Genomic DNA, 24,395 nt, shown 5'->3' with positions numbered 1-24,395 from the left:
AAAACATAATGGCCTGATATATGTATATAGTGCAAAATGTTTACCACAACAAGTGGTTGATATCCATCGCCACACAGTTATATTTTTTTCCTTGTAATGAGAACTTTTAAGATCCATTCTCTTCTTAACTTTCAAATATACAATACGGTGTTGTTAACCATAGTCACCACGCTGTACATTACATCTCCAGAACTTATTTATCTAAAACTGGAAGTTTCTACCTTTTGATCACTTTCACCCAGTTCTCCCACCCATCACCCTCCACCTCTGGCAACCACAAATCTGATCTCTATTTCTATGAATTCGGGTTTTTAAATTTTCCACGTGTAAACGAGTTCATACAGTATTTGTCTTTCCTTCTCTGATTTATTTCACTTAGCATAATGCCCTCAAGGTCCATCCATGTTGTTGTAAATGACGTGATTCCTGTTTTTTTATGGCTCAATAGTATTTCATTGTGTGTATATATACACACCACATTGTCTTTATCCATTCATCTGTCTTAGGTTGTTTCCATGTCTTGGCTATTGTAAATAATGCTGCAATGAACATGGTGGCACAGATAACTCTTCGCGATAGTGATTTCATTTCCTTCAGATATATACCTAGAAGTGGGATTGCTGGCTCATATGGTAGTTCTACTTTTAATTTTTTGAGGCACCTCCATACAGTTTGCCGCAGAGGCTGCACGAAATGATATTTCCACCAGCAGTGCACAAGTCTCCCGATTTGGATCATCTTAAAGGACAGAGGTTTAGAAGCATTTCGTTGTTGCAGTGATCCAAACCCATGTACCTCATTTCTTCGTCAAAATCCCATTTGCTGCTCTTGCCAGGCAGAGAATATTGATGATGGGGCTGAGAGGTGTAGGTGAGGAGAAAGGGGTCTTCCTGAGGTGAATGGCAAGTGGTGGAAGGGTGGTAGCTGTTAAAATCCACATGCACCTTCTCTTCATAAAGTTCACCCCCTTGATTTGGCCAGAAGGGGTGAAAGCTAGTTTTGGGTGCTGGTGGTTCCATGGGAATCTGCTGGAGAAAGGGTTCTGAAGAGCTCTGGGAAGGGGAGAAGTCGTAAGGCCAGCTGGTCAGAGGAAAAGGGTAACTGGGACAACTGTTGTCATTGGAAGGATTTCTCCCCAAAGCAACATTCTTATTCCACGTTTGCAGATCACTGTAATCAGAGAAGACTCCAGAGACAGGAGGCTGAAGCAGGTCCTGGCTGCTGGAGACCCGACTATTGGACAAATTGCATTTCTCGTAGAGCTGAGTGGGGCCCAAGGTGGGAGTGGGCTCTCTGGGGTCAGAGGTTCTCCCCAGACCATAACTCTCAGAGAAGGACGAGCCATCATTCAGTGCCTTCGGCTGGGGAGCGTTACCTATTAAATGTCCACTGTAACTACCAGGCAATTGGACACCTTCCTGGAAAGACCAAGTTAAACTTTCCCAACTTTGTGTTTCACCTGGAAGAGGCTGGAAAGGAAAGAGAAAACTCATGTTAATAAGTTAAACTGACCTAACTACTCCAGGCACCCACGAGTGACCCTGCACAAATAAGTGCTCTGCAAATTTTCTTCATTCCTTGCATACTTGAAGCACAAACACACGCAGGGCTTTGCACAAGCACCCAAGGCCTGGAAGAACTAAAGGCTGCTGCCATTTCTGTTTGGAATCTGACCAACCAGGAAGGGCCGAATTGCCCTTTACTCAGACAGGAGTGTGTTTAAAATGTTTCCCCGCAAACGCAAGTCTGATATCCTAACTGACTCTGTGAGAAACTTGTAAGGGGCTATTTAAGAAAAATCAAACTTTATCTTCAAAGCTTTACCTTATCCTCAGTATAACTCTCAGGGGAACCACATTTCCCTCCTTGACTTTTCTATTTTTTAGTGCTGTGTGGATTCCATGAGACCAGGGCTTATTTCTTTTCTCAAGAGACTTTGAACTCATTTTGTTAAATTGTAGATCTCTGGAATACGAGGTGGTCGACTTATTTTTACCAATGGAGAAAGTAAATTGTCCTCCAGTTAATCGCAAGGGAAGAATCTGGTTGAGAATTAAGTTATCCTCTTATTTATGTAAAGCTATCGACCGATGGGGTTGGAAAGACTGTGACCAGGTAGGGTGAGTGGGAGGAAATACCCTTCAACTTCTCCCAGGGCTGGGAGATGGGATAAGACCAGTCATTGGGATTCAGGGGCTCCTATTTCCCTACAAAAGACTCAAATTACAATTTGTTTTCTTAAGGTACTTTAGAGCCTCCAGGGATGGACTGGCTTCATTTCTGTCCTCCTGAAATGTGGAACATTGGACAGTAGAAAAAGTATAGGAATTAGTAACACTATTAAGCAGACAAACCCACAAACCTACAGAATGACACCCATAAAGCCATGAGCGTCACATCACAGTTTGACTGCGGGAAGAAGCCTCCAGCCCCACATCCCTGGATGAGCACTGCTTTCAGAAGCTGCCTGGTTATTTCACCTTGGTGGAGTGCGCTGAGGAAATCATCCGCTTTAGGGAAGAATGAAAAAGCACGAGGCTCATGTTTTGTGCAGATCATTTCATTTCGGTTCTATCAGAAATACAGAGAGCCAAACATAGGTTAAGTAGTAATTCGAGTCTCTTTTTAATTGTAGTAGGGAAGACGATTCTGAAATGCTATGGACTTTACAGTTGAGGGCGTGCTACGAAGATGGTAGAAATGAAGAGGAAACCCGCAGATTCAGTTTCTTTGGCAGAGGCTGACTCACAGGTGAGCCTGAAGGTATGTGATTTTCGGCTTCATTCGAAGGTAAGGGACAGGGAAATCTACTGCCGCCACCACAGGGGTGGCAAGTCGTCGCACGTTTTGAAGCTGCATGGGGCAAGGTTACCTTTATCTGCGGGCCCTGCTTCATCTTCGAGGAGACAGAGGACGACGCGGAGTGTGCTTTCTTCATTGCTCTTCTGGCCTCGGCTTCCAGTTTGGTTTCTGGCTTTGGATGGTCATGCTCTCCCTTGGACTTAGAGGAGACGAAGCAGTGAAATAAATAACTAGATGCGCTTCACGGTGCGTAAAGCTTTATCCTGCGCCCTGCCATCGGACTGGGTATTGCTGCAGTTGACTACTAACACAAGATTGGAGCAAGCTTTTTTTTGTTTTAATTAATTTTTATTGGAGTATAGCGGCTTTACAATGTTGTGTTAGTTTCTACTGTACAGCAAAGTGAATCAGCTATATGTATATATATATATTCCCACTTTTCTGGATTTCCTTCCCATTGAGGTCACCGCAGGGCATTGAGTAGATTTCCCTGTGCTATACAATAGGTTCTAATTAGTTATCTACTTTATACATAGTATCAATAGTATAAAAAATAGTGTATATATGTCAATATATATGGGAGATATGTATATGGAGGTATATATATCTCCCAATTCATCCCAGCACCCGCCCTTTCCCCCTCGGTGGAGCATCCTTTTAAGATGCTCCCAAGCCCCCCAGGCACGCTCCTGCTTGCCCACCTGCCTTTGCTGATGATGCTCCCTCCTTGCGTGGTGTCTCTCCCCAGCCTGGCCAAGTCACATTCATAGTGATGACAAGTAATGCTGATTACATAATTCTCCCTGAACCTTCGGCGCAAGGCTGTGAGGGCTATACCATTATCATCCTTCTCAGGAGGCATGGAGGGGTTATACCACCTGGGAAACCTCCCCTAGTACGTGCGGGAGCTAGGATTCAAAGTGTGCCAGAGCCAGCCAGGCGGAAAGCCAACTGTTGGCCATTCAGGAATTCGTGAGCTGGTTGTAAAAACAGCTTGACACTTTGCTGTACACCTGAAACTAACACAACATTGTAAATCAACTATACTCCAATAAAATTAAAATTAAAAAATATATATTTGATGAAGAAACCGAATTAACCAAGAGGAAAGAAGGGAAAGAAAATTTCAGCTCATCTTGCACACTTCTACCAAAGAAATCTTTCCAGAGAACCTCTGTCAAGCTTAATATCTTCTATTCTCTTTTACCTTCAATATTAATTTTTAACGTGCTTTGCCATGAAACTCCATGTTCAATCTTATGATCGTATAAGTAGTATGAAAGAATATATAGTAAAATAATTAGCTTTTCAAACAAACAAACAAAAAAAACCGGCTTGATATCAGCCATGATGGGAATTGTTATATCCCAGAAACTGGCAAACCCTACACATCAGAATATTTTCTTTTCAGAGACAGGTTTAGCACGGACTCAAACCCAGGCAGTCCAACTCTCAGAGGCCACTGTTTCTACCACCTCCCCCATGAGGACTTCTTAACACATTTTACAGAAAACTGGGGCTTAGGGGCATAAAGCAATGTGTCCACGTTTACAGAGCTGGGTCTGTGGAAGGCCAGTGCTTGCCTAAGCAGATTACCGACCGCAGCATCCCCTTCGGAGCCTGAGGCAGGGGCAGCCACCCCTGTCCTGGCCTCCAGCCCCTGACTCCTGTCTCAAGGTTTGGGGTACAGACGTTTGCTCGCCCAGAGGGTCCCCCAGGAAGGGTGCAGGCTCCCCTCCACCTGTGCATTTCCTGGAGGAAACTCCTGCTGGTGCTCTGTGAAGAGTTCCTGAATTAAAGAGAAATGGAATCTCTAACTCAAATCCAACCTGGAAAAATATGAAGCGTCCGTCGTGCCTCCAGAAGTTAGTGACAGGAAAGCCCCCGTGGCCTCGGCAGGGAACGAGCTTCAGGGGCCCATCGCAGTTGGGACAGTGTTTCCCTACAAAGGAGCAGAGGAAGGCGACTTAGGAAGGTGACCTAAGTCTGTGCGGCCCTGCCGATTTCAGATTCCTGGATGGCAGAGAATCCACCTGGGTACAGTTTTATAGGCTTTCGTACACTGGCCATGACCCCTGAGCCTAGGAGGCCAGACCACCAAAGCAGCGCAGGTCACTTTCACACGTGGTAGAGGAAGCAGTTGCCTACAGAGGGGAGAGCTCCTTTGAGCAAAAAAAAAAAAAAAAAAAAAATCCCTCCCTCCTTATTTACTGATACTTGAAATTCTTTGTAGAGAAGCAGAAAAAAATTCTTTCACTTCACAGTTAGAACTAAGGGTCAAGGAGCAAAACCACATGACGGAGAGAACGCAGCTACTAAATTTCCACTGAAGTGTAAATGACTGATACCAGATCCTGCCCTGAGAGCAAGTTCTGAAAACAAATTACAAGGAAAGAACATGAAGTAACTTGAGGTCTGAAGCGGGCAAGGCACAGGGAATGCCAAATGCATCTATTTCACAATCTGATGAATATGATAAAAAACAAAATGAAGAATTATCTCAGCATGTGATTATGCATGAACCTAAATGGCATGGAATTGAGTCTAACCTCAGAGTCAGTCCCGGCTTCCACTCTAGATCAAAGCACTCATTGAGATCATTTTGGGGACCCCACTCCCCAAGATGTGAGGTGGCAAGCGTGATACACAGCTTTCTCTTAAACTTTAGGTGGGTGTGCTGGTGAATTAACGTTAGTTCCCTAAGTGATGTGTCTTCCTTTTAACAGAGGCCCCGAGTCAGGCGTCTTAACCCGAGGGAGGTTAATGGTGGGTGCCCTGGGCGTGGCAGATCTTTGGCACGGATACCGGAGCCCAGGGAGCTGGCTGGCTTTCCTTAAGATAACCTAAAGGACCGGCCTTGGTCTCCACCACCCTCCAGTGCGAAGGATGGGCCCTTGGGAGGTGCGGGGACGGACGTCGTGGCCCCTCGGGGCAGGAGCCCCACTCACTCTGCTGCTTCTGCCGGGCCTTGTCGCAGATGGCAGGCCTCAGGTAGACCTTGCGGCCCTCAGCGACGAGGCAGTCGCGGCTGCAGACCACCACGCCCAGGCAGGACTTCTTGAGGATGCGGGAGTTGTGATTGTTGGTGTTGCGCATGGCCCAGCTGCTCATGTGCCGCTGCGCATTCCTGTCCTCCGAGCTGTAGATGTGCTTCTCGTAGGCATCTGGCCATTCCTGGAACCAGTCCGTCTTTTTCACATTCTGATGAAAACACAAAGAATATGATTATAGTTTCAGCTGGAAAACAGCACTATGCTTAAAGCTGCTTTTGGCGCTCGAGAGCTGGGCACGAGACCTTTAGCAAAGACCAAACTGGATTTCACTCCGCCGTGAGGGTCTGAGCACACGCAGCACAGCCGCGAGCACGTGATTCCTGGGTCCACCCAACATCTGCTCCCTGGACCAGAGTGAGTTGTGATGCCGCCCCTCTCCCCCGATCGCTGTTTCTCTAGCCTTTGGTGATAAGAGTGAGGACCGTTTCACTGAGAATGTTGGAGGGTGAAGTAACATGACTGTGCTCTTGCACAATGAAGAGGACAGCACTGGGGCAGGGCAGTGAGATAATGTCTCCCACCGGGCGGTGGTTACCTTGTTGGGAAAGCGGAGGGTTTATACGAACCCACCCGAGATGCGCGGTGGAAGGCTGGAGTGCCGCTTTGTCCCCCGTGGAGATTTTCTCCCCTTTGCTCTACACTCATGTTCATGCGCCTCAAACAGGGCAGAGGAGTGAGGAAGAGTTTACTTTGACTGGAAACGTCTGTGTTCTTGCCCAGGACGGGCACAATTCCCTGCCCATGAATAGCTAACTAAACTCTCCTTTGAGTGGGCAGAGACACAGGATACTCGCTCCTTATAGCATAAGTTATTTAGCTTTCTGTGTCTCAGTTTCTTTATCTGCCTAATAGAGATAACTAACTAGACCTGCCCACCTCAAGCGGGTCTGAGAATTAAATAGGATAATATATAAAAATTACTTAGCACAGCACCTAGCCTGGAGGGAGCTCAGAATAAATGTTAGTCACTGAAGTTGTGGCTCAAAAGGATGTGGCGTTTGACAGATTCTTAGGGTGAGAATCATTAAGGGGTCTCAGTAGTCAAATGTAGGCTGTGCCCACCCCCGTGGCTTCCAGAGCCTTAGTATAAGAACATTTTCAGCAAGAAGATTATAGAAGATTATGGTAGAAGATTCTAGAAGCTCCAGGAAGAGAGATCAGGGTGCCTCTGCTTTGCTTCCCCAACAAGAAGACACAGCATAGGATATGAGAAAGGAAAGACAAGACGTTTGAGAAGGAAAAAAAGTAAACATCATTAGGATGGAAAAGCTACTCAGGGAAGTCGGTGTCTCTTCAGTTAGATTTCAAGTTTAGAACATGCCAAAGAACTTTGTAATGTGAGACTCGGGGCCGGTGACTGTCTCTGAAGCTGAATTTTGCTATTCTCTAAAATGGGGACATTGATAAAACATGCTTCACAAAAGTACTGTGGAGAGCAGATGTGCTGTGAACTGTAAATTTTATATAATTAATGATAGTTGTCATTTTACGGAACTTCATGGGAACTGAGGTGGGTCTGAGGAAATAGAAATGAGAGGTCTTATGTACATGAGAGTTAGTACTAGTTAATAGCGAAGAGTTGTGGTCTGAAAACTAGGGCCATGGGCCTAATCCAGCCCAATGCCTGTTTTCATAAATCAAGTTTTATTGGAACCCAGCCGTGTTCGTTCAAGTGTTGTCTGCGGATACATTTACACACCATGGCAGAGTCCAGTAGTCGCAGCCGAGACTGTATGGTCCACAAAGCCTAAAATAGTTCCTATCTGGCCCTTCACAGAGAGCTTACCAGCCCCTGGTAAGAGCACAGCCTGTGAAGGCCCTGGGTGAGGGCTTTACAATAGTTCCTTCCCTCTCAGGGCTCCACTTCCTGCTCTGTGAGATGGAGGTCACAGGACCACCTGCCTGGCAGGGATGCTGTGAAGAAAGACTGAACGAGTTAGCACACACAGAGCATTCAAAACAGTGCCTGCTATTCACAACAGCCAAGACATGGAAGCAACCTAAGTGTCCATCGACAGATGAATGGATGAAGGAGATGTAGTATATCTATGCAATGGAATATTACTCAGCCATTAAAAAGAATGAAATAGTGTCATTTGCAGCAACAAGGATGGACCTAGAGATTATCATACTAAGTGAAGAAAGTCAGAGAAAGGCAAATACCATATGATATCACCTATACATGGAATCTAAAAAAAAAAAAAAGATACAAATGAACTTATTTACAAAACAGAAATAGACTTACAGACATAGAAAACAAACTTATGGTTACCAAAGGGGGCGGTGGTGGCTAAACTAGGAGTTTGGGATTAGCAGATATAAACTACCATATATATGATAAACAGCAAGCTCCTACTGTATATCACAGGGGACTATATTCAATATCTTGTAATAAACTATAGTGGAAAAGAAAACAAAAACAGGGACTTCCCTGGTGGCCCAGTGGTAAAGGATCCGTCTTCCAATGCAGGGTACGCGGGTTAGATCCCTGGTCGGGGAACTACGATGAGCCTCCGTGAGAGAGCCCGTGTGCCGCAGTACAGAGCCCACATAACCTGGAGCCTGCGTGCCGCAACTAGAGAGAGAAAACCCACATACTACAACTAGAGAGAAGCCCGTGTGCTGCAATGAAAGATCTCATGTGCCTCAACGAAGATCTCGCGTGCCACAACTAAGACCCGACGCAGCCAAAAATATAAATTAAATAAATAAATTAAATAAATAAATATTTTTTAAAAAAACAGTGTTTGGCATAGGGAACTGTATTCAATATCCTATAATAAACCATAATGGAAAAGAATATGAAAAAGAATATATATATATATGTATATATATGAATCACTTTGCTGCATACCAGACACTACATTGTAAATCAACTATACTTCAATTTCTAAAAACAAAATAAAATAAAACCAGTGCCTGGCACACAGCAAGCTCCACATCAGTGTTAGCTGTTACTCTGTCGGGTCTGGGGCCACACACACCAGCCAGTATGATTGTGAGGGCCACCAGCTTTTAGGACAGAGATGACCCCCAGAGAGGTCACTTCATGCTCGACAGGAATCCAAGCCCCTATAAAACAAAAGCTTAATTGGTGCAGATCTTGTTAGTGACCTTTCTCAGCAGTGACAATGCCCCTCCGCTGCTGCCCTGTAGCGTGGGAAGGGAATGCTGCTCGAAAAGGGCAGGAAGAAGGGGGATGGCATCCGGAGGAGTCCCCTCTGGTCCATCGGGCAATTACAGTCGAGTGTCTAGGAAAGAGGCCTGGCCAGGCCAAGATGCTGAATGAGCTGTTTTTTCCAGTTCTTTCCCTCTCTCCCCGACTTCCCTGGTAATTCTGAGCTGGACAAGACTCAATGCCCGGGGTGAGGAGAAGACCTCAGGCAACCCCGCAGGCAGGCCTGTCTCCTTCCTCCACCCGCTTCTCTTCTCTTCCTTCTGACCTAAAGCTCTAAACAGTGCTCTCTTGTCTTCTGCCACAGAAATGCTACAGAAAACATAATATTTTATCTTCTGAAATAATAAAAATGTAGGTTAAAATGTTAAACTATGAACCTTTAGCAATTTGGACTGTGGATTTGAATTCTTCAAATACAAAGCACAGTTGTCAGGGCAGCAGAGAAAAGGGTGAGGTGGACTTGAAGGAAAGCTGAGATTTTCATGTTTTAAAGGTGAGGGGCCCCTTCAGTCTGGTCAGTGGCATAGATTCCACCAACCAGGAGGAATGACAGTGTCTGTGAGAGCGGCTCAAACACTCCAGTTAAAGCCAGTACTCCCTGCCTGTGGAGGAAGAAATGAGTTCCACTGTCTTTTTTCTCTCTCTCAGGTTAATATATATTTTGATCTCCCTTTGAGGTTTCCTCTTTGATGGATTATTTAGAAATACATTGTTTAGTTTCCATGTATCTACAGATTTTCCTGTTGCCTTTTGCTATTAATTTCTAGTTTGCATCCATTGTAGTTGGAGAACACATTCTGTGTTTTTGATTATTTTAGCATTGTTGAGGTTTGTTTTAAAGCCCGCAAAACGTTCTACATTCCAAGGTCTGTTAAGCATTTTTTTTCAACAGCTCCTCCACTGGTACCCTAGTTTTCCAGTTCCATTAATAATGCAGTAATAAGATTGACAAAGTATGACCTCAAGAAAACTACTTAAGAGTAAGTGTACTTACATCAAGATATTCTCTTGCCTATTTATTTATGACCAGTCTTTTGACCTGGATACTTAGTGAGATTTTTGACATTTTTTGACATTTTTTGACTTTGCAGCTATGAGAAAACCCAGATTCCAGTGATGCAAAGGAACCCAGGTGTCAACTGAATGATAAGGAACTCTGAAAAGCTCCCAGGTTTAAGGCACTAGAGAGGAAACTTTTAAAAGGAAGAATAATTATTTCTTAATCTTGTTTAGCAAATCCCCACAAAACATTTTTTTCTTTTCAGATCTTCTGTTTATTTTAATTTCTAACTTTTCATGAGTAACTCTTTGCTTTTATCAATGATGGTTTTGAGTAAGTTAAGTGCCTGCAGTTCTGGCCTGACTCTGTGGAGGCTGGATAAAGGAGAAGCGGTATCAAAATAATCAGAAGCTAGACAAGTGATCAGAAACGAGTGAATGAAGGTTTATAAAGACATACATGCAGCTTAAAGCAGGGAGAAGAACACATGAAACAAATCCACGGAGGGATGATTTAGTGAGGGCAAGAGACCATCCAAGCCCTAGATCTGATCATGATGCTTTCCAGCTCAACAAGCCTAACGGCTTCCCACTGCCTTTAAAAAAAAAAAACAAAACTGAATTGGGACTTCCCCGGTGGTCCAGTGGCTAAGGGTCCATGCTCCCAATGCAGGGGGCCCAGGTTCGATCCCTGATCAAGGAACTATATCCCACATGCGGCAACTAAGAGTTTGTATGCCGCAAAGAAGATTGAAGATCCCGTGCGCCACAACTAAGACCTGGGACAGCCAAATAATTAAATAAATTTTTTTTAAAAAAAGAATGCTTTAAAAAAATTTTAAAAATAAAATAAAATAAAATAACTGAATCATCTTAGGATAGCCTGCGTCCAAACCACCTTTCACGCCGGTAGCCTCCCAGATCCCCTTGCTGTCTGTGCACAGCTTCCCCATATGTAGCCTTTGAACAGTCTTCAAAGTGCTCTACTCTGCCTGGATTTTCTTATCTTCACCTGCCCTAATCCTCTCACCTTTTACAATGTATGTGTCCAGAGAGACTTTTGCCAGATGTTACGCCTTGCTCCCCATGCCTGAGTCATGCTGAATTACGTACGTCCTCTTTCAGCGCCTCCGGCATTTTTCTACACAGCATCGATTCTCTGTTTGGACACTGGTATTGCTTCACTGGCCCAGAAGATCATGAGCCCTTCCGTGAAAGTTAGCATAGCTTAACGGCCCCTGTATCCCTGAGCCTGCTGTGGTGTCTGGCACATCCCCGGCACTCAAAAATCTCTGCTATCCTGATAAGGATGTCATTGTTCACTGTTGCCAAAAATTAACCCACAGATCGTGATCTATCTGGGATGTACAAAGGGCTATGGAGTTCCCAGGACCAAAAGATGCAGTGAGCACTCTTGTAACCATCTCAAAACTTGAAGCAGGGGGGTGCATTAATAAGAAAGGAATTTGTCTACAAGCTACAGGAATTTGCAGGAATCCTGGCAAGAATATAAAAATATGAACAATAAACTGTAAATTCTTTGTATGGGTGGGAAAAAGAATGAAATTGGGGAAATGTATAATAGTAATAAGCCAGTGCATGTTATTATAGATGTAATCCTTTAAAACATATGTTTTAATGCTCGAACAGATGGTCTGAGGCACACTCATTGCCCAAGGGGCTCCATGAAAAAAGGGCTCTGAAGTCAAAACTATGATAGGGCAACAATACCAACAACTTCCTCTTGGGAGAGCCGCCAGTGCAATAAGAAAGGCACCATGTTGGCAGTAGAGAAACTGGCGGTCCAGTGGTTAGGACTCCGCGCTTCCACTGCAGGGGGCATGGGTTCGATCCCTGGTCAGAATTAAGATCCTGCATGATGCACAGTGTGGCCAAAAAAAAAATTGGCTTAACTTCATTGAACTTAGTCCTTTTCTTCCTTCGCAGCATCCATTAAAATTCCTTGTAACTTACACACTATAGAACACATTTTGGGAACACATTTGTTCTAAACAGCTTAGACATTTAAGAAAGGTATCTAAGGAATTACTATTTTCATTTTACAGAGGAGGTAATGAAGACTTAAGAAAATAGATTGGTTTAGAGTCACACAGATAAGCCATAGAGCCAATCATTCGTGAATTTCGTATTTGTTGTTTGTGTTTAACACGTACCAGGCCCTGTGGTTGGCACCCGGCCCCCATTCTAGGGTGCAGGCCGTCTTCCAAATCTCAGGTCACCGAATCCTAGACTCTTAGAACTGAAAGGGTCCGTAAGAGACTATTTAGTGCAAGCACTTCATTATCAGAAGAGGAAAGGGAGCCTCAGAAAAGCTAAACCACCCCGTGAAATTCTACAAATAAAAAGAGGCAGGACTGGAATTCAAAGCCAGGACTTGGTCTCCTAGCCCTGTTCTCACCATACACCACTCTGCCTTCAGAAACACTCTTGAAGTGTAAAATCTACTGTGCTTGGAAATCCTTCCAAGACCTTTTATTTTTCACCTCAACTAGGTCTTGATACGATTCCAAAGCCAGTATAAACCCAGATAAGGAGAGTTTGACTCTGCTCAGAAAATACTAAGGAATATTTTGCTCTTTTAATCATTTCCCTGGCATATTTAACGAATTGAAGGGCACTTACCTATTTCCACGAACAATCAAACTTTTTCTACGAACTAAAAATGATACACTTCCAAAGTTGAATGTGTATTTTTATTGTAAATGTCTCATTTTAATGTCTTGGATAGCTGAGAATGCTTGAGTTTTGGAAAATTCATGTTGGAACATGAACTTTTATGAGCCCTGAGATCCCCTCCAGGGAAGTGTTTCTTCCTTTTGTCTACAGATTTGATGAAAGATATGAATCCTCTGTCCCAGAAAAAATAAACGTTAGTACAGTGTTGCCCGTCACTTCAGAGGGTTCTTAGACCCCATTAAAGCTCCTACTCTACGATGTGACTTTGCAAAATCATCTATGTACCTGCTTCCTTCAACTCTTGTTTTTGAGGATGTCCATCTTCTCTATTTGAGAGCTGCAATCATGAATTAGGAATATGGGTCCCTGAGCCAGGAGTAATTAAAATTTACCTTAAAGTTTCCTCTAAAACAGCTACAACTATTGTAAACCAATTACAAGCAACTACAAAGATAAATCCTTAAAATAGATATTTGCATGATTTAGCTGTAGTGTATTGAACCATCCTTAAATGGATGGAAAGTAGGGCATACTTGGTGCTTCCCAGCTTTTCTAAGACCTACCCAGAGATAACACGGGAGGAGATTTAAGGGTAAACATAAAAAGAAACAGAAGAAACACTTGGGGGACTTCCCTGGTGGTCCAGCAGTTAAGACTGCGCTTCCATAGCAGGGGGCACAGGTTCAATCCCTGGTCAGAGAAATAAGATCCCGCATACCACAGGGCTTGGCAAAAAAAAAAAAAAAAAAAAAAAAATCTATAAAGAAACACTTCACTAGAGTGAAATTTGGAATGATCTGGAAGCCTTCATTAGAGTGAAATCTGGAATGATTATAAATCAAGACTGTGGGATCTCCATTCCCTCTCCCCTGCTTGGGATAGTTCAAATCTCTTGTTCTCCAGAATCAGGCAGATGAGCTTGGCCTTTCACTAGATGGTACTGGTGGTCTCCCAGTCTTAGCTTTCCCAACCACCTTTCCCAACAATTTCCAGTGAAAACATTCTTCACTGGAAGAAAGGCCAAAAAGGGAGGTCAAGAAAGTCAGTTTTAAACAACTAATGTTGGGAATTCCCTGTCAGTCCAGTGGTTAGGACTTGGTGCTTTCACTGCCGGGGTTCAGTCCCTGGTTGGGGAACTAAGATCCCACATGCCATGTGGCGTGGCCAAAAAAAAAAAAAAAAAAAAAAAAATTAAAACAACTAATGTTTTCCACCAACGTAAGAGTTTAAAATGTCAATTGCTGGGACTTCCCAGGTGGTCCAGTGGTAAGGAATCCGCCTTCCAATGCACGGGTTGTGGGTTCAATCCCTGGTCAGGGAACTAAGATCCCACATGTCTTGGGGCAACTAAGCCCGCGCACCACAACTACTGAGCCCGCGAGCCTCAACTAGAGAGCCTGTGTACCGCAAACTACACAATCCACATGCTCTGGAGCCCTCGCACCACAACTCAGAGAAAACCCACATGCCACAACTAGAGAGAAGCCCTCGCACCACAATGAAAAGCCCATGCAATGCGCCGCACCTAAGACCCGAGGCAGCCAAAAAAAAAAAAAAAAAAAGTCAACTGCCAAAGATAAAGCAAAGAAAACATGAAATGAAAGTCACTCTGTAGTTGGAGAGGAGCCCCATGTCTGTGGACTGTGTACTAGTTACAAAAGGTCTAGAAGAGCACTCTCACCGGGACATTCCAGTGACAGATTTAGGTTAAACCCATGACTATAGCAAATAAGGTAGTATGGGAGCCTGTGCATTACAGAGGGTCGATCTATGGACAAACACATTAGCGTGGATTTTGTTTTACTAGCTAGCAGGCGGGTGCCATGTGAGCCAAGCCAACTTTGAAAGAGAAGGGAAGTAACATTTTCTTTGCTTCTGTCTGTAACCGGGTGAGTCTGGTCGGTAAGGGCTTGCTCAATTCATAGATCTTAGCACCTCCTCTCAAAAGTCCTCAGTCAGATGTCCAGCCGAAGCTCTGGAGGAGAAGTGTTTACCCAGCTGGGACCCTCACCAAGTTCCTTCCAGGTCTTAGCAAGTTACCGGTCAAGGCTTCACAGCCAAATGCTGAAGCCGGTGTTAAAGCAAGTACATACCTGTGGCAGCTTCATGTCATTAATATCCCAGCTTAACGTCTCTTTGTCCTCAGAATCAACGTTCTCAAGTTCCATGATAAAGTCGGGTCGCCCACAGGTTTCCGTCTGTCCAACTGCCCTCAGGAGTGCTTGAGAATTTTGCTCTCAAAGGCTCTTAACACAGTTGGATTAGTCCGCCCAGGCAGTTTAGACCAGTAGACTGTCTTCTGACACTAAAAAATAAATGACAGTAATACTGACCATTAAAGTGATAAAAATCAGTGCTCGTCTGCCAGAAAAGCCTGTTTCATTGATATTTTGGCAAGCACCAACATACAAACAAAACCAAAATGTAGGAGCCCTTAGTGACCTTGCTGAAATAAAGCTTGACCTTGGGAAATCAAAAGGAGATCATCACTTTCACTCTCAGATTTAGGCTTCCTTCCTCATTGCTAGCCCCAAGCAGGAAGGCCTTAGTAAGGACCGTTGTCACCTGTAGCCAATGGTTAAAACCTTATCCTCCGTGTACCTGTGTTGGGGCAGGAGGGATAACTGGCTTAGAGTTGTTTCCATGGATACACCTTCATAAATTAGCTAACCTGGGGTGTGTTACAAGAGGGGAACATCACAAGCAGATGTGTCTAGAAGTCTTTTTTAAAATCTAAATTCCATAGAGATGAACAATCCAGTATGTATTTTATATCTTCAAATATCATCAAACGATAGACTCCTCTAAAACCTTGGCGATATTGACATTTCAAACCTGATAACTCTTTGTGGTGGAGGTTACCTTGTGCATTGTAGGATGTTCAACAGCATCCTTGGTCTCTGCCCATTAGGTGTCAGTGGCAACCCACCCCTCCTTGTTAAAAAATATCTCCAGACATTGCCAAATGTCCCCTGGGGGTAAAAACTGAGAACTATTGCTCTAAAATAGTGTTTCTCAACTTTGTTTAATTCAAAGCACCCTTCAAGACTTTCTGGCTTTATCTTTAGCAATCTCACTCTTCCCTGCCCCCTACAAGAAAATTCTGTCTGACTTTACTCTGATTAAATTGTATTGTATAAACAATAGATGTTCAAAATTGTTTGTGCAAACTGTGTTTTTTTCCCACCATGAGAAATACTAGTTTCTAGTTATAATTGGTTAAAGGGGATTTACCCCCCACCAAAAAAAAAAGAAAGAAAGAAAGAAAAGAAAAAGGAAAAAAAAAAGAAGGAAAGAAATTTAAAGGGTTCAAGTCTGGGGGAAAAAAAAGACAATCATTTTGAGATGAAATGTGCTTGTTAGCAGAATATGAAGTAAAACACGTTTACGTGTGTGACATTTCCATTCACTGGTGCGCTAGTAAAAACAAGGGCCATGGGCTTCCCTGGTGGCGCAGTGGTTGAGAGTCCGCCTGCCGATGCAGGGGACACGGGTTCGTGCCCCGGTCCGGGAAGATCCCACACGCCGCGGAGCGGCTGGGCCCGTGAGCCATGGCCGCTGAGCCTGCGCGTCTGGAGCCTGTGCTCCGCAACGGGAGAGGGAGAGGCCACAACAGTGAGAGGCCCGCGTACCGCAAAAAAAAAAAAAAAAAAAAAAGTAGTAAAAAACAAGGGCCATAATGATGTTACATAGAACTATTTAAAAATCACTCAAACCACAAGTTAGTTTAATAGTCTCAACCTTAGGAAGTCCCATGCATTCTGTTCCTCAGTTACTTAGCTTTATGTAACCTTAATACTTGTCACTCACTGAGATGTACTGAGGGCAAGTGTATGGATATAGAAGACTGTTGACCTGAACATGTAAATGAAGTTCTTGGCCACTAAATAACAATCTAAGAGGAGTCTCTTCCTTCCCTAATGCACCTACCCACACTCACCTACAACTTAGTGGTCCAAGACTCAAAAAGATGAAACCCTTGCCCCCCAGTTCAAACACTGATGTGCAAGATTAAATCCCCATTGAGTTTTAAATCAAATTCTATGTCTGGCAAATAAACACTAAGTTACTGAAGAAATGATGCCATAGACTTAAACAAGTATGTTAGACGCAAATATCAAGGATAAATGTGATAGCAACGGTTTTATGTACTTCTTTAACATTAACAACAGTAACTTGGATGGTCTAAAATTTGTTACAGCTAACTGGAACAGGTTGACCTTTTTAAAAAACCTTGAATAACAAGATTCACATTTCAAAAAATCAAAGACATTGTTTTAAGCCTAGGCAATGTAAATAGATATAATTCTTTTGTTTTTAAATTAAGGGAAGGGGAATCAAAAATCCTGCTGCAGAAAAACGACATTGCTTTTTCGATTTTTTTCTGATATAAATTCTTGACAAATGAATGAACATGAACTTAATATTTCTCTGAAAGTTAAGACCAAAACACAGGAGAGAAGAAAAGATGGTTTACAGCCTTTAAAACATAAACAAGCCAATTCAGTTTTCCTCTAGGATTAAAAAACTCCATTTGTCAAGACTTTCTTTTTTCAAAGCAACTTGGGCCAAGCTTGAAACTTATTCAAGTTTCATTATTTCTACAGAAAACCGACCAGAACAAATGAAACCCTGTAGAAATGAGGTGGCCATTATCACATCCCTTACATTTGTCTCTCCTCAGGATTTCTGGTTTCTTTACCTTTTTTTTTTTAATTCATGTATAATTGATTTACAATATTACTTTCAGGTGTACAACGTAGTGATTCGATATTTTTATACATCATAAAATGATCATCATAAGTTACCATCTGTCACCATATGAAATTATTATAATATTATTGACTATATTTCCTATGCTGTATATTACTTCCCCATTTTTTTTTTTTTAATCTTACAACTGAAACTTTGTAATGGTTTCCTTACCTCTGACTTCTTATGGAGACATAGACAAAACTGTGTCATAAAAATCTCATCTCTGGTTCAGGTCGCAGCAAGCTCTGATCATTTTCTATGCAGAAGCTGCTGTTCCCTAATCCAGGTCAAGGTACACTATGCTAATGAGCTCTGGCAATAATCCAATCAAAATCTAGATGCTCTCAGCTTGGGATAGGTAAGAGTGACCTGGGAGCCACTTAACCAGCCCAATTCTTTGCAGAATGCCAGCAATGTGGTGAATATTCTATAGTACGCCTATGAACTTTCCCCTTGTTTATGTCAAAAAGGCATTTTAACAGAAATGGACATTGCAAAGATTCTCATGAGGAAGTCCAGATGTTTTCCTTCTTGTAATTTCAAAGTTTGAGCCCAAGGCAGACTGATTAACGGTAGATTCTAATTCCTCCACCATCTACCTCTGCATGTGTACTAGCGAGAGAAGACAGACAGAGAGAAACGTGACAGTGATGGAATTTATTGGAATATATATTGGTTAACCAACATCTCCAAACCAGAAGCACTAAAATGCTGTCCTGCCCCTAACTATGATGCCCCACTAATTCTGAGCGTTCTAATCTCCCAGAATAATATAATCCTGCCTTCAAAAGACATTCTCAGCAGTCGGGGCACAGCCCACATTGGTTCAGTTCGCCTGCCATGTTCCAGGCAGTCTGCTAATCTCTGGAGATACAGGGGATCATTAAAGCCATGAAGAAGTTCAGTGGTGGAAAGGATGAACAGACACTGAATCAGCCTAAGTTAACAAGATGCATGGAATAGAGGTAGTCTAGAAGGATGCACAGGGGGAAGGTTTTAAGCTGGAGGGAAAAGACTCAGGGGAAACTTTTTACACCAATAGGATGCCTGATCAGCCTTTTGAAGGACAAATAGTCAAGGCGTCAAGGAGTAAAAGAGGTTGCTCTAGGTAGTGGCAACACCATGGGCAAAGGTAAAGTGGTATGACAAGTGTGTGCTCAGCCTGATGAGAAGTCGGTACCTGTAGGAAGGTCCAGACCATCGGAAGGAGAAACGAGCACACCGGAAGACAAGATGCTGGGGAAGCCTCGCCGGCTGTGTTAGGCCCCGGGAGACCTTGGGCAACGTTGGGAAGATGTCTCACTAGGCTTTCAGTTCACGAATGAACTCCTTCTCCATCTGGAGGTTAAGACCCTGCATGATTTTCTTGTGCTTTTTCTGGCTAATCTCGGTCTGCTCTCTGTAGGCCCTCCTTGGTCAGGATCTTTCTCCACCCCCTGAACAATGGTAGCAGGACACAGCCTGGCGTTGTGCCAGCTGGCCAAAGAGAAATGTCCACAGGGTCCAGCTCCAGAATCAGGAAGCAGAGCAAAGAGTGGACGTGGAGCTGAGGGGCAATAAGGTGATCATTGAACCTGCCATGATTATCCACTTGCCCAGGGCTCCTCGCCAGAGCTGTCTTCTCCCCTCTATACATGTACACCCCATCCATCCTTCAGGAGTCCCCAAAATGTCACCCCTTATGATGTCTTCCCATGTTAGTCTAGAGCACAGGATTTCTCACTTCAGTGGTGTTCCAGAACTCTTAACTGAGTTATAAGTTGTCTTACATCACTTAAAACTAGCACTTTTTTTCTTAATTACAAAATAAATTCATAATCTTAAAAAACAACAGCAACAACTCATGTTCCCATCTCCTAGAGATTCCCACAGGTAACATTTCGGTCACTCCTTTCAGGCTCTTGTTTTCCTACATACCTCACCAAATGCAGGTCTTACTTTGCATGATTGTAATACGACTGTACGTACTGTTGCTTTAACTGTTCATGCCCGTTAGTCCTAGTTCCCTGCTAAGCTGCTATTTCCTTCAAGGTGAGGTTGGTATCTTCCACTCTTCTTCTCTTTACAGAAGGATCTGCTGGAATCCCAGCCTCAGCAGCAAATCCACCCTTGTCCCTTGACACGGGGGGAACTAAGGTGCTCCGTCTTCACGCTCTGGTTGAGCTCTGACCGTATGTCCCAGACAGGTGACGGCACTTCTGCTCTCTTAAGGCCACGCCCTACATTCTTGCCCAAATTCTCCTAATTGGATCTCCTCTGTCATTGTTATTAATAACAATGGTAATTACGAAAGCTTTCCTTGACCAAACGCTTACTATGTGTCAGGTGCCACGCTGAGCACTTGGTCCTTAGAGCATCCCTGTGAGGTAGATGCTATTCTGTAGTCCTCACAACTACCTCATGAGATATAGTATTATTAAGCCATATTAGTGTGAGGAAACAGGCACAGGAATGTTAAGTAACTTGATCTTTATAAGACTGTGAAGTAACCAATCTCTTGGCATCAGCAAACTGACCTTGGTCAAAGAAGAAATATCAACTAGAGAAGAATGACGTTAAAAGGCATTCCCTTCCTGATAGAGTAAGTCTGTCTGACATACCAGCCCCTTCTGGCATCAAGATTCTCTTGCTTCCTTACCTCACCATTTTTCAGAATATTTCTTTCCTCCCCCAAGGCTGTTTATCAGAATTTTCTGTCCCTTCTGGCATGGGACCCAGTCTGACCTACACCGTTCTTCCCTGGAATTTTCCAAATCAGAGGTGGAGGTATTGCTCTTTCATTTCAGATGCCAAACTGTAAGCCTGACCTCAGAGCTGCTGTGGTCACCTCTGTGGCCACATGACAGATCTGAGAGATGAAACCAACAAGGGAGCGAAAAACAGAGGAGAGAGACAGACGAAGGGAGAGGAAGGAGAGAAACCTGGATGCAGGCGAGCCCAAGGCCAGCCCTAACCTCTCCTTCCCAATCACGTGATCCCCAAAGACCATCTACACTCTCCCCCTTAAAGACGAGCGGCTTCAGCTTGCACCTGTGAGAGATGTACCAACACATCTCCTAAGTAAGCCTGAAATTAGCCCAGACTTCAAAATAAAGCACTGTCCCTTTTATTTATGCTTCTAAACGTGGACACCCTAAGGCACTTGTCTGATACCCCTTAAAATCAGAAAATGCTTGTTAATGTCTCACCTGAGTCAATGTGCAGGACCCAGGGAACAGCCATCGTTCGCCCAATGAGACGTTTAGGTAGCACAGGCAGCTTTAAAGCAAGTAGCCAAGGGACCTCTCAGAGCTCGCTTTTCTGTGCTGTGTAAAAGAGAACTTTGGATTTTTCCTTTAGGGTTTCTCAAATTTTAAGCCATTTGTGATTCTCACATGGAGAGTCTCCAAGTTTTGTCTAAATACGTCAGTTCTATAGAGAACCTGCATCATTTTAAAGTGGATTCTGAGCTGTATCTGTTCTGAGAAAGAGGAGGCTGAGTTAGCATTCTCCTTCCAAATCTCTGGGCAGACAAGACAAACATGGTCTGCTGTTGAGATCTATAGTCGGTGGTTCAGGTGGGAAAGTCCCTGGCTGTCACGGTGCTTTTTGGAAAGTATTGTGAAATTTTAAAATATTAAAGACTTGAGAACTGTTTTGCCCATAGAAATGAGGACTAACATACATGTATGTAATATCAAAATCACAAGCACAAACCCAAGTGTCAACCCCCCCAAAATGGGCTCACGGGCCCAGTCGCTCCACGGCATGTGGGATCTTCCCAGACCGGGGCACGAACCCGTGTCCCTCGCATCGTCAGGGAGACTCTCAACCACTGTGCCACCAGGGACCCCCAACACCAACTTTTTAAAAGAAAAACTTAAGAACCACAGATCAAATGGAGAAGGAATATGATCCCACGATTTCTATGAAAGAGGGAGGTACCCAATTTTTTTCATAAAAATTTTTATAGTTCATAAAAATATGGTGTTATGGTTATTTTTCATAAAAATATTATTTGTTAAAATGTAATAAGTTGTTACTGTTATTTTAGATGAATTAATAAATATTTTAAAAATTTTCAGCTCTAATTTCTAATATGGTAAATATTGACAAATATAACCACATACACATAAACTCTCTGAGGGTCTCAATTTTTAAGAGTGAAAATGGGACCTGAGACCCGAAAGTTTGAGAACTGCCGCTATGAAGTACCAAGGCCTAAAGTTCTGCAACTTGGCCGTCAGGGGGAGGCTTTTTCTGGCGATATTCAGAGCTCAGTGTGCAAACTGCCCCATCTCTAGCCCTCCACGGGGCTCCTAGCTCAGGACTAGAAAGTGGGCAAGAATCGAAGGGAGATGATGAGGAAGAAGATGCTTTCGGTAAAACTGCACAGCATCAGCGCCCGTCGGACAAAATACCGCTCAAGGAGGGAGGCCCTGCCCACAGCCAGGGTTTTCGGCACCCAGGACCGATTCCAGCAGACCCAGCGCCCACCACTTCCGTAGCCCCGGAGCTCCCGCCCATTGCACTGGGGTGGCGGGGGGGGGGGGGGGGTGGATGGGGGGGATGGGGGAGAGGGGGCTACGCGCGGAGATGGAGATGTTTGACCCGCAGGAGGCGGCGGGCTGTGCGGACCTTAGCATCCCCGGCTCCGAAGCGGCAGAGCAGAAGAGGAAGGAAAAGATGGACGTGTTGTAACCAAAGACTCAGTGATGAGCAAACACGAGACACCACCCGATGAAACAACCTGAGATGACTGGGCCGGAGCCGAGATCCTGCTGGTGGTCCGAGGACCAGCGAATAACCGCCCCAAACTCCCCGTGCCACCCCAATTTAAACTCTGAAGACTGACGAAGCCTGTCAAGATCACAGGCTAGATATTTACAATGAGAGAATACTGAGAAAAGTGCAACAAAAATGGTAACAGTTGTTCTTTGTGTTATAGGATTATTGACACTGTTTATTTCCTTCTTTCTATTTATCTATAATTCTCTAACTTTTCCATAAGAGGCATGCATCCTTTTTTTTTTTATCATGTGATACTTTTTTTCTTTAAAGGTCAATGATATAAAGTAAAAATATCTACTATTTGTACAGTACTTTATAGCAGCAGTTCTCAGACTTTTGGCTCTCAGGACAGTTTTCACTCTGAAAAATTGAGACCCTCAAAGAGCTTTTGTGTATGTGGTTATATCTGTCAATATTACCATATTAGAAATTAGAACTGAAAAAATTTTGAAATATTTATTAATTCATCTAAAATAATAGTAACCCATTACATTTTAACATAAATAACATTTTAATGAAAATAACTATATTCAAAACAAAAAATTGAGAAGAGTCACATTGTTTAATATTTCTGCCTATTTTTTTTTTTACTATCTAACCTAATAGAAGACAGCTGGACACCTCATTTCTGCTCCGGCATTCAATCTGTTACAATACCACCTGCCATGTAACCTCTGGGAACCCCACGGCATACCTGTGAGAAATTTGGCGTGAAGATAGGCAAGTAACAGCTTAGTATTATCATGAAAATAGTTTTGCTCTTGGAACCCTTCTGAAAGGGTCTGGGGAACCCCCAAGTCTTCATGGGCTACTCTTTGAAAACTCTTTTCTTTATACTATACAAAATACATGCACTAACAAGCCTCACTTGACTCTTTCAAAAACACTTTGAATTGACATAGATTCATAGAGGTTAACCAATTCATCCAAGATCACAGGCTCAGATTCTTGTCTTTAGACTCTGAATCCAGAACTTGATTCCAGATAACCACCCACCTTTTCCCAGATAAGCAACAGCCTGGGACACCCAAAGAATTTTTACACAATAATCAGAACGGATACATTTTCACTCTAGAATGCGGTGGGAAAACGGAGACGCAGAGAAGTTACGTAAACCAGAGCATGATGCAGCAGAAATAAGCGCAGGTTCTGGGAGGCGGGAGCCCCGAGTTCTGGACACCACTCCTCCGCTTTCTGTGTGACTTGACACAAGTTTCTTTGCCTCTCTGGGCACAAGGATTGCCACATCTGCAAAATGGGTTGATGATATCTTACCTGCCCGAAGGCACGGGCTGGACCAGATGATTGCCCAAGGTCCCTGCTAATGGAAGGGCTGACATTTACCAGCAATCCCAGTCACTCAGAGGGCTGCAAACACTATTCGGCTGAAATGGACTCATTTTGAAAGTGACTCCCTGTAATCCTTTCTTTTTCTCTAATGTAATACTTGAAACTTAGTATTTATTGAAAGCTATTTCAGTCATCTTTCTTATAATGCCTTCGAACTTCGTCCAGAAAGCTCAACCTTGAGAAAAATTCTTTGAAGTCACTTGAAAGTTGATATGCAGAAACCCAGGGCAATTCAACAAGCCCCACAGGTGTATGGAATGCTTACTCTTTGTGGCAGACGTGTAAGACTAGAAAAGTATGCACAGCTGTTTTTAATTCTGGGCACGCGACTGGATTTACACACTTACAATGCACTTAGGCTGCTTTATTTTTCCCATTAAAAAAAGTTGTTGTAAAATATACACAGCATAACATTTACCATTTTAACCATTTTTAAGTGTGCGGTTCAGTGGCATTAAGTACGTTCACACTGTCGCGCATCCATCGCCACCATCCACCTCCAAACCTCTTTTCATTTTGCGAAACTGACAGTCCCTTTCCCTCCAGGTCCTGGCAAACACCATTCTACCTTCCATCTCTATGAATTTGACTGGGTACCTCATATGAGTGAAATCGTACAGTATTTGTCTTTTTGTCTCTGGCTTATTTCACTTAGAATAAAATCCTCAAGGTTCATCTATTTTGTAGCATGCTTCAGAATTTTATTTCTTTTTAAAGCTGAATCATAGTCCATTATATGTATATACCGCATTTTGCTTATCCATCCACTGATGGACATTTGGGATGTTTCC

At 43.4% G+C, this 24,395-nt stretch overlaps 1 protein-coding gene across 1 annotated transcript; it reads right to left on the bottom strand.

The window, feature by feature from the left end:
• Positions 1-528: 528 nt before the first annotated feature.
• GCM1 (glial cells missing transcription factor 1) lies at positions 529-14,897 on the bottom strand. Its single transcript, XM_033863677.2, has 5 exons — positions 14,823-14,897; positions 5,751-6,003; positions 4,632-4,744; positions 2,873-3,001; positions 529-1,469 (listed from the first exon to the last, which is right to left on the bottom strand). Exons 1-5 carry the CDS (start codon positions 14,895-14,897, stop codon positions 735-737), a joined length of 1,305 nt encoding a protein of 434 aa, XP_033719568.1. The 3' UTR covers positions 529-734.
• Between the last annotated feature and the right edge of the window lie 9,498 nt (positions 14,898-24,395).

The sequence above is a fragment of the Tursiops truncatus genome, chromosome 10 (genome assembly GCF_011762595.2).
Source record: "Tursiops truncatus isolate mTurTru1 chromosome 10, mTurTru1.mat.Y, whole genome shotgun sequence".
In the NCBI taxonomy this organism is placed as follows: Eukaryota; Metazoa; Chordata; class Mammalia; order Artiodactyla; family Delphinidae; genus Tursiops; species Tursiops truncatus.
The sequence above is the reverse complement of the archived record's forward strand: the minus strand, read 5'-3'. Positions and strand labels throughout refer to the sequence as shown.